The following is a 13,998-nucleotide window of genomic DNA, read 5'->3' on the forward strand; positions in this document are numbered from 1 at the left end:
TTGACCATTTTTCTTCTTAACAGGTACCACATTTGCTAGCCACGTCGGATGAAGAATAGGCTTGATGAACCCTGCTGCCAACAGTTTCTGGATTTCGACCTTGATTTGCTCCTCGACTTCGTGTCTAAATTGTCTGGGCGGTTGTTTGACAGCTTTGGAACCAGGGACGATGTGCAGGTGATGAGTGATGATTTGGTCATCCAGACCCGGCATTTCTTCGTACGTCCAGGCGAAGACATCTTGATATTCTTTCAATAATTTTACCAGCTCGGTCCGCTCCTCTGGTGATAGCGCTGAACTGATCAGGATTGGCCTTGGATCGTCTTCAGTCCCAATGTTGATTGTTTCAAGATCGTCAGTGGTAGAGTCAGTTCCGTCCTGTAGTTGTCGTGGGGCATCTTGGACTTCTTCTTCAAGTGATAGCTCACTCTGACACGATTCTTCATGGTGGGGAGATGATAGACACATTTTTGTGTCTAATTTGTCCTCAATGTCCGCATTGTTGGAACTCTATTTTTGTACTAATATTGTGTTTTTATGTATTTTTAGGAAATAAACATTTTTGGAAAATTCGGCTCGAAAAGTTGATTTTGGCACCCTTGAAGGACAATTGTTATTCGGACTCTCACTATCGGTTAAGGGGCACCTCAGTGGACACCTGCTATTTGCACCCCAGTTCAGGATAGGGGGACACCCTTTCTTCTTCGTTTGAAAACTGTTTTTTTGGCGGGAAATGAAATTCTCAACTGGCAGAAGTTTGATCACAAAAATGAAAGGGTTACGGGTCGATTCAATGGCTGAAATTTGATAGAGAGATGTGATATAGGGTAAGGAACACATTTTGGGCAGTGGGTTCGATCGGAATTGGATGGAAAACGCGTGATGATTCACACACCCAAAACAGAGCACGTGTACCGTAACACGAGCAAAATTGAAGTTCTTTGATACAACATCCAGATATTATATAAACGTGTTTAGTTTACTGAATTGATTTTGATCATTGTCGAAGAATCTATCTACTAGTCTGTCCATAGCAAATCCTTTTGGTAGTTCAAGCCTTCAAGGCATCAAGAAACATTTTACTATGAATGCAAGATTGGCAATACGACTTTGGGTTTTTCTACTTGGTAGTAGTATTCATTGCTGCCCTCAATTCATTACTTTTTGTATCAGCAAACCATGTAGTAGCAGTCAATGTATGCAAGGTACATAGTATTTCTCGGAGTTGCTTGCTCCGTTTATGTGCGTAACTACTAGATCTGCTTGTTTAACTGGCCTAATGTTTCATTCATTCTCTTTTATTATTTTGTTGATTTTGTATTACGTTTCTGTTCAATTCAATTTCTATTTAGTTGTGAATCGACTCATGTACAGGGAGTAATAGAATGGAAATTAGGATTTGGAATAAAAACCTTGAGCTGTTTCGGTTTCTTACTGTTTTCTCTTTATCTGAAAAATTCCTGTCATGTTTCAATGGTTGTGCAAGTGCGGTGTTATTTGCTTTTAACCATTTGCTTTTTCATCCATGCATACTTGAAAATGATCTAATGACTAATATTTCTCTGCAGAGGATGATTTCTTTATCATTAAAATCAAGATCAAATCTTCTGTTATCATCACGTGATTGAGTCCTTGATGATAATACAAGGAATGATCTTGATCTACACGATGAGGAGAGATCATACTTTAGAAAATTAGACCTTGTGTCATCTCTATGTGGGTCTTATGGAAAGGTGTTAGCAAACCGTTTAGAATTGTAGATTGGACATAATATGGATTTGAAAAAAATGGGTGAAGAAATCGGCATGTTCATCTCTTGTGCAAAGAGCATAAATTAGTTTACGGAATCAGTATATATGCATATCCTTTATTCGTTCAGTAATCTTTGCAAATATTGTGTGCTCTGGATAAGTTGCAGCTAGTGTAACATATTGTTTACAAGAATATTTTTACAGTTTTTCTTGCTGCTTTATAGTTTGCCGTTAAGGTAACCTTATGTTTTTGAAGCTAAGGTAGTCTGACCTTTCTTTTGCTGCAAGAATCTACTAATGGGCTCTGCTAATGTGGGCTCTACTACTAAAATAGCACGGTCGAATCTGCCAGTTCCCACTTCCCATTGATAAGTATAAAAGGTGGACAAATTGGTGTACAGTTTCTTGAATCGGGTGTACACTCTCGGCGTCTATTTGTCGGCGTGTATTCCTAGACAAAATCCATCGATAAGTATAAAGACCCTAATCACATGCAGTAGTTTTTAAGGAGTGAAACCTCGTAATAGACTCTAGTATTGTCTCACCTAGATTTGTGAAGAAGCACTTGGCTATCCCCGTTTCAGGTTTTGGTTTCTCCTCTACTTCTCTTATGTCATCTCTTAATCATAGATTAGTGGTATCCGTTTAGTAATTATGGTATGTTCAAGATCGTGATTTTTAGTTTGATTCGATTACATGATAATATGCTGCACATGTTTTTTTTTAGTTAGGAACTGAAGCTCCCTGTCTTGGTTTCTGACAAATTGTATTGGATTCTGTAGGTACAATGGATAATTTAACTGTTGGAAAAATGCCACTGTTGGAACCAGATTCTAGACCACCACCGATTACTCCAAAGGGGCCTTATGATCTTCAAGCAACGTTTGTTTGTTCCATTAAATTAACTGCCAAAAATCTGAATGAACTGTTAAAGAAAAAACTTCCTCCTAAAGTGGATATAGTGAATTTTTACTTATCGAACAGCAAAATAAGCATTTGCTCTGCAGTAACTTTGTCATCAGCTAAAAAGGTACATCTTTTATTTTATTGTTATAAACTTATAATTCCTCTTTTCTTTTTGGGTACTTTTCTGGTTTCATCTAAAGTTGTGTTTTTTTATTCTCTTCTCTCTTATTAGCACATCACTGTTATAGTGCCAACCAATGAACCTATATCCTTTGGGGTCTCTCCCGGTAAATTCGGGTTTTGCATGAGGATGATGATACCAGGCAAGGAGATTCATCGGATTGTTCTTACTTATAAAGCGGAGGAGGGCTTGCTGCGCCTTGAGTAAGTTACATAAAGTCTCATTCCTCTTTTTCGATAATACCCGTTACAGATGCCTCATGATTTTGCTGGCTAGTTTTCTGTTTGCCACCTTATTAGAGGTGGGATAAATGCCTCGCAAGATGTGCCCCTTCCAATCGGAGATCCGATGGGGGTGCTCTTTTTTCTGTAGCCCACACCATGTCCTGCATTTGTTCCAACTTTAGTGTTTTCGGTTTGCTTATCCACCAAAATAGCTTCAGTACTCTGACTTATTAGTTTTTTTTTATCCACAGGGATGGCCAAACCAAGGTGTGCCTCGAAACAGTCCCTTGTACCAAAAAGGGAAAGGCGTCCATAGTCCCATGTTCTAAAAAAAGAAAGGCGTCTATCGATACAGTCCCTTGTATCAAAGAAGGAAATAAGCTAGACACTGCGCCAGAAAAAGAAAAGGCGCACATCGATACAGTCCATTGTACCAAAGGAGGAAATAAGCTAGACACTGCACCAGAAAAAGGAAAAGCATCCATCGATGAAATAAGTTAGTCACTTCTTCATCTTAATTGAACAACTCATCTGGATGCCAAGAATAATTTAATTAATGCTAGAGGCAGAAAGATGGTTGCCAAGAAACATGTTATCATATTTGCAATTTCATGTATTCATGGTTGACAGTTGTCTGGTTAACAGTAGTCTGGTCTACTAAGAACTTCTATTTACGTTACTGTTATTGCGTCAAATTCAGCGGTTGCATAATGATCCATGTATTATAATACCCTCTAAATAGGTGTAGTACTGAATCTGCTCCCAGAATAAGTATACGGTTTTCCACAAAATGACCTCTGCCTTTTCTGAATGTTGGAGTCTTTGTATATGTGTACTCTTGGATCACTGAAATGTATTCCTAAATTGACCTTTCTCCATTGCAGAAGTTGATTTCAAGCGTTATTTCAGGTAACAATAATTGCATTGTAAGATTTGCTCAGTAGCAATGTGGAACTTGGGTTTGATTGAAGTCTGTATTGAATGTTAAATGTTATGTTTATTTAGTCCCCTTCTCCTAGGGTCATCAAAATTGCTCATTTTGGTACTGTAAAGTCTTTGGAGGGCACACAAATGTCTGTCCTCAAATCATATACTATAAATACATTCTTTGTGTCACATTTACACAGAAAGAAAGTTATGTAATCTTTAATACAAAGTTAAATTTGGAAATGAATAGTGTGAAACATATTGTTTTCACTTACAAGTTTGTTGTCGGAACCCAAATCGTTTGTTTTCAAGATCATACTCGATGTAAAAATTCTGTTGTTGAAAATTCCCCAAAATTACTGAAGGTCCTTCTCCTCTAGTAGTGTCAGCATTATTTGTTACAATGGTAAGACAAACAACTTGGCTGTTACCAACGATTGAAAAATAGTTAGCTAATGGCAATTCCATCTCAGCTCCTCCTTTAAAATGAAAAGAGAGTCTGGGTAATTCTATCTTCATTCCCTTGTGATTTTCCGGTAACTCGAAACATGGTTTTAATCCGCTAATTATTTCGACTTCCGATGCTCGTCTGTAATGCTGCCGCACTTGGCTCTCTATCTCACTAGCTACTAACTCAAAAATTCTTCCTTCCATGAACGTAAATGTTGAGCCAGAATCAACTATTGTTCCACCATTACCATCAGCTCCTAGTGACAAAAAATTGTATGGAATTTTTACCTTTTTACCTCCAACGGTAATTTTCTTTAAACCCACGTAGTAATAAACAGAAAATCCGGTCGGGTTCTTAACAAACGGAGTATACTTAACACCAGTTGTTTTGGTATCACCGGAACCTGATCCGGTATGTAAAACGAGCTGAGTACTCTTCTCTGTGTTATCAAACCGGTGAGAAAGAAGACAGTAAGAGAACTTGTTGACACCGAGTTGACTCGGTAACGAAGCCTCACCTCGGCCGAATCCGGCAATTCCTGTCGGTATCCGAAGAGAGAAACGTGAACATCCGACGACGAAATTTGGAACTCTTTCTGGTTTGAGATGTAAGGTTTCGGAGAGAAGAAGCCCAGTTGTTGAACCAGAACCATAGATCATTAAATAAGGTGGACAAATTTGTGCACAATTCGTTACACCTGGTGCACACTCTTGACATCTAGATTGGATATCATCACCAGAGCCGTGATGAATCCAACTACATTTTGGGTTCTGACATCCAATCAGTTTTGAGGATGAAGATAATTTGGGTTTATAAGATTGAATAGAATTTGATTTTGGTGATGATGATGATGAAAAGGAACAATTTTGACAAATATAATGGTCAGTACAAGGAAACCAAACTAAATTACTACCAGTATCCAGCACAAAAGGGATACTGGATTGTGGTGGAGTACCAAAAGTAAGTGAAACAGAGTACCCACCATAGCTTTGTGGGTATACTGGTGTTGAAATATGAGTAATTTTATGTGGATTTTTGAGATGATTAGCTCTTATTAATGATGTAGAAGCAAGATGGTTTAGTGTTTTCCATGGATCTGTTGGTAATGAAGATTGGGTCTGAGTGTTAGTTATTTTCTCAAGAGGAAGTATGATAGTAGTTGGAGATGAAGAAATGAATGGTGAGATAGATAGTAGAGTAAGAATACAGAAAAGAAGAACAATGGATAACGTTGATGAAGAATCCATGGTTTGATGGAGGAATTGAGGTTATCTGTTGAGTGGTCTTCTTATACTAGGAACAGTAGGTGTAGTTGTATCCAGTGTGGAATTCGCTTTATCATTAACTATTGTAGCTCAATTGCCAACTGATTTCTTATAGAAACGAAAGTGTTTAGTCGAATTTGATAACAATTTGACAAAAGCATGTGGAAACACTGGAAAGTAGGGTCTATCATGAAGGCTGTAATGAGAGTATAGACGTTAGAATTGATTGGTATATTAGTCTTTGTCATTCGCTTTTTGAATCATTACATTCCCCCATAATGAATTTATTGTTCAACAGTTTAGGATTTCTGCATAGAGGCCATGGCGGAAAAGAACGATCTGCTAGTTACATTTCTTAAAACTAGTTATGCTTCCGTCGGTGGAGTTTAAGAGGAAGAAAGACTTCACCTCAAATTAGTAGGATGCAGGACCAGTGGACCACGTCTAATCAGTGGGGATAGAGGCTCCGCTCAACTTTTGGCTTGTCAAGTGAATAAAATGACTACTCACCGTATAAAAAGGGAGTTTTTTTTTTCCGAGCGTTCTGGAGCTTCTGGTTCATTCTGGCCCAACCATTTAATTTTTCGGCCAATAAAATTTGAGGAGAATGTTTTAATCCCACAATATATTTTTCATTCAATCATATTAAAGATAAATATATTACATAAAATAGGAAAATCTAATAAAATCTTATCAACTCACCAAAAATATATTTTAAAAATACATCATAATATATTTTATCTTTATTAAATTTAAGATCAAAATTCTCAAATACAGAAATAAAATGAAAATAAAATCACATGGGGATATGTATTTTTCATCATGATTTTATCGCAAAATTAAATCAAACATAAAAATTTAAAATAAAACAGCCAAATGGCCAGTGTCTAGTTACATTTTTTTTAAATTAAATTAATCCTAATTACAATTCCAAACAACTAATAAATAAACTAAACTAAAGTAATCTTAGTTTACAATACAATTACAATGAAACTACAAAAGATTTGATTAAAATTAGATCAATAGTACTACAAAAGCTTTGATTAAAATTAGATCAATAATCAAAATTCAAAATATGAAATGCATAGAGTTCTGGATGCTTACATCTAGATTAAAGCTTGCTTCCTCTACGACAAATAAAATTGAATGATTATTAAATAAAATTGAATGATTATTAATCCTGCCAAATAGTCGAAGTACAAGATAATTAGCAGAAAATCGTGAAAACGAGATAAAAAAGACATTATTGAAAACTGAAATAAACGACAATATATTTCTATGTTATTATTCCCTAACTATGACATTCCAAAAGTACAAAAACAAATAAAAACAATTTCTATTCTTAGACTGCATATAATGATCAATTTGTACAAAAATATTTTAACAAATAAACGTGGCTATCTAATAATGTAAAAATAATTTTTATAAAATCCAGGTAAAAACAACAGTAATATTTTAATTTCTAAAATACCACAATTTTTTGTTATTTTTATTAATATTATTCATTAGAAACTTTTATTTTTATTATTTAATAATAAATACTTTATTAATAAATACTATACTCAAATAAAAAGAAAAAAACTAGTATATAATAGGTATCCGTGATTTTCAACTAGCCAAAATATAGAAATTTTAGACATTTTCTGATTGATTAATATTATATCAAAAAAAATCTTTTTATTTTTGGGTCGGGTAGATCAATATAAAGTGTTAGAACAAAGCCAAACCTCATTTTTTGACGCTATTTCTTTTCGCCTTTCTCTTCTTTTTGGTTCTTTTAAGTTATTATTATTTTTATTTTTATTTTGTTTTTGAATTTGCGGTTCGTTTTTGTTTGTTGTTTACTTTGCAGGAAACGCAAATACACGAACCATGATAAGAGTTAAAGAGACATCCTGGAGAAAAATGTTTCTTCCCTTATCGTTCTTTCTTCAATCCTCTTTCCTTCGTAATTTTTTTTGGCATTTTTTGATGTCTAAACAGAAATTCCATCAGTTTGGTGAGTTCTTTCAACTAACCAACAAGATTATTTGATGGCCTTGATGTTATTATTTTCGCTTTTTGCCTGTATTGTCCATTCCAAATTGTTTTGACAAGAACTACGGGTTTTTTATTCTCTTTCTAATATTTTTCGTTTTTTATCTTTGTCCCAGCTAGTGCACTGTTTTTCTCGGTGATGCATAATTACTCTCACAGGACGCGCAGCGGTAATAAAAATTGTTATGAATTTTGTTTTGAGATATTATAATTCTTATTAATAATTTTTGTTTCTAATAATGATTCCAACGGTTGTAGGATGCATGGTTACTCAATATAGATGTGGTAATCAATTCTAGGATTTTATTGAATTTTGAAAGGATATGGTGTTTTGAATTTTTCGTATGGTTGATTTATCAATGGTTCGACTTTGATTTCATTTGTGCCTCAAACAAGCTTCAGATGCATTTTTTGTCTAATCTGTTGTTGTCGTTTATTTTTGTAGGGATCGTAAAAAGATGGGGGATGGAGGGTGCTTCTCTTCTTCCAAATCATCTTAGATAATTTTCTCTCTTCTTCTTTCGTGGTGAGTTTCTTTGCTTTTTGGTTTCTTTTAATAGTGAAAATATTCATTTAAATGCGGTGATGTTTAAGATGTCGTTTATGAGAAAGATCAACAATCCTAATTGAAGGAAGCCTTTGTTGTACTGCCCCTTTATGCGTTTAGTTGTATGAAAAGAAAAGTATTAATTTATTGTGGTTACGGATAAATAATTAGATCGACTACGCCGTTAAGAAATAATGATATGTAAAATGTTCTTACGAAGAAGGTACAATATTAGCAAGTGAGCAGTGTTGTTCCGCGCAGCACTGCTCACTTACTAGGATGAACTTCTCTGCCGCTGGATTAGATTGTTTTTTATTTTTTACTGAAAATACAGCTGTCAAAATTGGCTTATTAGATCTTATCCTTTTAATATATTCTTATTTCATCCGGCATCCTTCCACTTCATCTTGATGATGAATACACGGAGTTACTGTTGTTTCTCTTGGAGTAGAAAAATCTTCAAGAGTGGAAATCAACTCAATTATTGGGTGATTTTTTTTATTTTTCAACTCAAATTTTAGTTAGGATGGATGGGTTTGAATATGATTTCATTAATTCAATCTGAAGACCTATTTTGTTTTTCCTTCCATTTTCGTTAATTATAGATCTGTATCAAATGGAGATTTTTTTTTCTTCGATTTGCGGGTTTCTCTTATATTGTATTTATAGATCTGTAATTGAGATTATACCTTTTGGGAGTTTCTAATTAGGATTTTTTTGCAAGCGAAAAACAAAAATTATGTTCCTGATGTTGATGTTGAACTTTCCCAGCTTGATCATAATTAATTTCATTGAAACCTTTAGGAAATTTATCGCACTGAGAAACATTGACGAGTAGAACCGTTAGTTTTTGTAAACCTCTAATTCTTTATGTTTTGCTGCTCTAAATTATTGTAATAAAATGGAGAATTTGAATTGTTTAGGTGTACCATTTTTATATATCTCCTTTGTTTTGTACCAAGGATAGATAGATATAAACAGTTGCAACCTTGAGTTGAATATAGTATGAACACTTAGATCTTCATCATTTGCTTGTACCAAAGGTGGATGTAAACAGTTGAAAAATTGAGTTCAATTGTTAAGATCGTTTCTGATAACTACTAATCATTAATTCAATCTGTTCTCCGTTATCACATACCTCATGATTCAAAATTTAAGATTTTCTTACTGTTAAGTTTATTCTTTTTCATCGTAAACGAACAACATAATCATAAAGAAGATGGGGATTGTTTTTATTTTATTTTGTAAGTTAAAGGGCCTCTTTCTAATATTCAAAACCGGCCAGCTGTATTTTCTATAAAAAATAAAAAGCAACCTAATCCAACGACAGAGAAAATCATCCTACGGTCAATAAACTGTTTGCTCATTAAGCAGTCCCGCCTCCTGCGCAGCTGCGCGGGATAGCACTGCTCTTAGCGAGTTTCAGATTTAGAATCATTATACGGTTTACTCGGCACAAGATTAGCTTCTAGTATTAAAGGCACGAGACCCGAAACACGAACTTTGGTTTTTCGAATGGCTTAACTATGTGAGCTTCTCAACTATTAGAGCAAGTCTTATGGTGGAATCCAACCTATTCCAAGTGTGAAAAAATCATGGAATGTCAAGTCTAATGACTTCCAAGTTGGGGTTTTCCACAGAAAATCTAAGCAAGGTTCCATCGTTTCGTGGAAGGGTCGTGGAATCCATCTGAACGCCAATAAGAATAACGTTAAACGCTATTAAGAATAGCGTTTTTTTTTTGTCCGTAGATTTAGGATGAGTTGTTGAAATCTAACGGCTGAGAAAAAAACGCTATTCTTAATAGCGTTTTCACTATTCCACCACTACGCTTGCGCTTCCATCCACGATTCCAAATGCTAAGGTGGCGTGGAAGATGGAAGATGAAACTCATCCACCATAAGACTTGCTCTTAGATGAAAAGATTTGATTATTTAGTCACGTCATGCCATCATGGTACTGTAGTAGAAATTTTGTGCACAAGTTTTTGTGGAATATACTTAAGTAGTCAAGAGACGTATCATTTTTTCGGATCCATTTTTCGTAAAATAACTGATCAATACTGTCGATTCTTTTTAGTGACTCATTCAATCCATCTTAAAGTTATTCCAAGTAGATTCTTGCACCAAAGTTTGGACATACTGGTGACATGGAGTCAATTGTTGTCGCTTACAAGCCTGCCTATCAAGATGATAATGTGTCTTGTTTTATTGTTTTTCTTCATCTACTATGTGTAACGTTCCAGTCGTTAGTTGTGCATTTATCATATGTCTATTTGACACATGTAATTAAGATCTCGCCATGTTTGATATTTGAATTATTAATTGTGCCGCCAATCTTACTGTGTTAGTGCAGTAACTTGATGATGAAGATTTGAGTATATGCTTGGCATCTTCCTTGAAGATTTCTTTGATATTTGTCATGTTTAATCTTCCTTGATACTAGGATGGGACACTGTTGCTTTGATGATTATTGCTAATAGGCTTAGACCTTTACTGAATAAGTTTATATCACCAAACCAGCATGCTTTTGTTCATGGAAGATCTATTTTTGATTCTGTGGTTTTGTGTAATGAGATTGTTCATTATTTTAAGCACAAGAAAGGTGAGAAAGGATGGATGGCGCTGAAACTTGACTTCAATAAAGCGTATGATAGGGTCAACTGGTCTTTTATCTTTAAGGTTATGCAAAGTCTGGGGTTAATGCCACTTTTATGAAATGGATTGAAATGTGCGTCACTACTGTGTCGTTTAAAGTTTTGGTAAATGGTTCTCCTAGTGAGAGTTTCCAATCTGCTAATGGATTGAGACAAGGAGACCCACTGTCTCCCTTTCTCTTTATTATATGTCTAGAGGCTTTATCTAGACTTATTAGTAAAGGGCTGGATGAGAAAAAAAATTCGGGTTTTAAAGTCGCTAGGGGTGCTCTTGTGATTTCTCACTCCTTGTATGCTGAAGATAGTATTATTTTTCTTAAAGCTTCATATAAAAATGCTTGCAACTTAAGAAAAATACTTGATAAGTTTTGCAGGTGGTCTGGACAAAGAATTAGTGATGCGAAGTCGACACTTATCACTTCGGCTAACCTTGGAAGGAGCTTTTCTAGAGGTATGTCTAACGCTCTTAAGGTGCAGTTGTCCAACGATCCAGGTAAGTATCTCTTGGTACCACTCCAATGGGGAAGAATAAATTCTAATACTTATGCTGAAATGACTGGGAAATTAGTCAATAGATTGCAGGGATGGAAATCTAGAACTCTAAATTTAGCCGACAGAACTACTCTTGTGAGATCTGTGCTTGATCCGGTTTCAAATCACATTATGTCTATGCTCAAACTTCCAAAGGGCTTGATAACTAAACTGAATAGGTATAAAATGAATTTTCTTTGGGGAGGTGATAAGGACAAAAGATCTTTGCATAAGGTTAGTAGGACTAAAGTGTGTAGGCCAATTGAATATGGTGGTTTGGGTGTGAGAGATACTGAGATTAATAATTTAGCTTTGTTAGCTAAAATGGCTTGGAGAGTGCACGCGAATGATAGCTCTGAGGTGTCAAGTGTGTTAAAGGATAAATATTTCTCTGGAAATGATTTCTGGAGGTGTGAGGCTAAGAAGAAAAGCTATGTTAGTTGGAAAAGCATTCTGAAGGGGATGGATGCTATTAGGTCGTGTATTAGGTGGAGTGTTGGAAATGGCGAAAACATTCATCTGTGGAAGGACCCGTGGGTGTCTGATCTCCCTCTAACTGCCATTATTGACAATTCTAATATGCAAGTGCATGATATGTATGTTAAAGATATAATGGACACCCATAATAGAACTTGGAATTTGGCAGCAATTGATAGTTTTCTTTCTGCGCAGGTGGTTGAGGAAATTAAAGCTAAACCGGTTGGTGGGAGTAAGGAGATTGAAGACCATTTGGTGTGGTCTTATAGAAAAAGTGGAGATGTTACCGTTAGAGACGCTTATAATTATCTTATTTCCAATAAGATGGGGAATTCGTTGCCCAATCTTGAGTGGAGATTCTTGTGGAAGCTTAAGTGCCCACATAAAATTAAATTTTTCTTATGGATACTGTGTCATAACAAACTTAGCTTAAATGAGAGTCTCTATTGGAAACGAATGTGTTCTCACCCAGGATGTAGTTTATGCAATCAGGACTTTGAAACTTCTTATCATCTGTTTTTTGGTTGTCGTGCAGTTGAACCAGTACGGAGAAAGATCAAAGACTGGATTGCTTTCCAACCAAATAATGTTCTTATGTCTACGTCTGTGGCACAAGGGCGAGATTGGTGGTGTCGACTGGAAATCTGTTTTTCCTTTTGTGCTTTGGCATATTTGGAAAGGAAGAAATGATTGGATCTTTAACAAGATTAAATTTCATGCAACAAGAGTACTGGAAAGGGATTTACGAGACACTAAAGAGTATGTTAGTGCTTGTAAAAAGATGGAGAAAGTTCAACAGAGAGTGGAGAATATTGCGGTTCCGTGGGTTTATCCTAAACAAGGATATTCCAAACTCAACTGTGATGGTGCGTCTAACAACTGTAATGATGCTGGAATTGTAGGAGTGATATGTGGGGATAATGGTGTCTTTCAAGGTTTCTTTGCAAAACATATATGTAAGAACAATAGCAATGTGGCAGAAGTTTGGGCGGTTCGAGAAGGATTGTTGTTGGCTAAAGATTTGGGAGTGAAGAAGTTGGAGGTCGAGAGCGATTCCACTTATGCTATGCAATTGTGCAAGAAAGAAGTAGAGAGTCCTTGGGTCCTTCGTAATCTACTGAAGGATATTGAGGTACTTATGGAGAACTTTGAATATATAAAGTTTGAGCAAAGATACAGAGAAGCAAACTTTGCAGCAGATTATCTCGCGAAAGCTGGAGCGGCAAAGGATATGGAGGGCGTGTGGACAACTATACCTCCTAATGAAATAAAGAAGTTACTTAGTGATGATTTGGCTGGTAGAGATGAAATGAGAATTGTGAGATTTAGTAGTTAGTTTTTGGTTGGAAGGCCACTGTACCAAAAAAAAAAGAGAGAGACTGTTGCTTTGAGAGAGAGATTTTTTTTTTTGAAGCATACAATTTATTATAATAAATTTAACTTACAACTTGTCATGGGTATGTGGTACCCACAGAGTCTTGAAATAAAATGTGACTGATAAAGGATGGGATTGTCTGGTCCCAAATTTTGGTTGAAAAATTTCCTGCCTGGCTTCCATCTGCTGCATTGTTTGCCAATCCGTCCGCTGCTTGATTTCCTTCCCTGTAGTTGTGTTGTATAACGATATGCGGGATTTTCCTAAGTCTCATTTTTATTTCTTCGATCATTCCTGCTATGTGCCAAGGTGGCGACGTAGTTGATGTGATGAACCTCAGGAGGTTTTTCGAGTCTGTTTCAAATAGGATTCTAGTCCATTGTCTCTCCGATGCTGTTCTTGAAGCCAATAATAAGGCCCATGTTTCTGCATTTAGTGCTGTCGTAATTCCTAGTGGTTGAGCCATAGCTATTAATGTTCGTGCATCAGAGTCTCTACGGATGAACCCAACTCCTGCAAATCCCGGATGTCCTATGGCTGCTCCATTTGTGTTAATCTTAATCCAGTTGATATTCGGAGTGGACCAACCTACCAATATTTTTGATGTTCTTTTGTTTGTTATCGTGTTGTTGAATGTTGGTGTATCTCATGGTATGATTGGTGGTGAAGC

General features: G+C 35.8%; 1 protein-coding gene and 1 long non-coding RNA gene across 2 annotated transcripts; one reads left to right on the forward strand and one right to left on the reverse strand.

The window, feature by feature from the left end:
- Positions 1 to 4,138: 4,138 nt before the first annotated feature.
- Positions 4,139 to 5,931, reverse strand: LOC113356317 (probable aspartyl protease At4g16563). The gene has a single exon (XM_026599431.1). The coding sequence runs from the start codon at positions 5,685 to 5,687 to the stop codon at positions 4,257 to 4,259; it is 1,431 nt and encodes a 476-aa protein (XP_026455216.1). The 5' UTR covers positions 5,688 to 5,931; the 3' UTR covers positions 4,139 to 4,256.
- A 1,541-nt stretch (positions 5,932 to 7,472) lies between these two features.
- Positions 7,473 to 8,453, forward strand: LOC113361306. Its single transcript, XR_003365058.1, has 3 exons — positions 7,473 to 7,704; positions 7,859 to 7,912; positions 8,188 to 8,453. It is a non-coding gene; the product is annotated as an uncharacterized LOC113361306 (long non-coding RNA).
- The last annotated feature ends 5,545 nt before the right edge of the window (positions 8,454 to 13,998 follow it).

The sequence above is a fragment of the Papaver somniferum genome, chromosome 3 (genome assembly GCF_003573695.1).
Source record: "Papaver somniferum cultivar HN1 chromosome 3, ASM357369v1, whole genome shotgun sequence".
NCBI lineage: Eukaryota > Viridiplantae > Streptophyta > Magnoliopsida > Ranunculales > Papaveraceae > Papaver > Papaver somniferum.

Bases quoted from the DNA above. Each gene is read 5' to 3' on its own strand.
- LOC113356317 (XM_026599431.1), bottom strand. From the start codon at position 5,687: ATGGATTCTTCATCAACGTTATCCATTGTTCTTCTTTTCTGTATTCTT.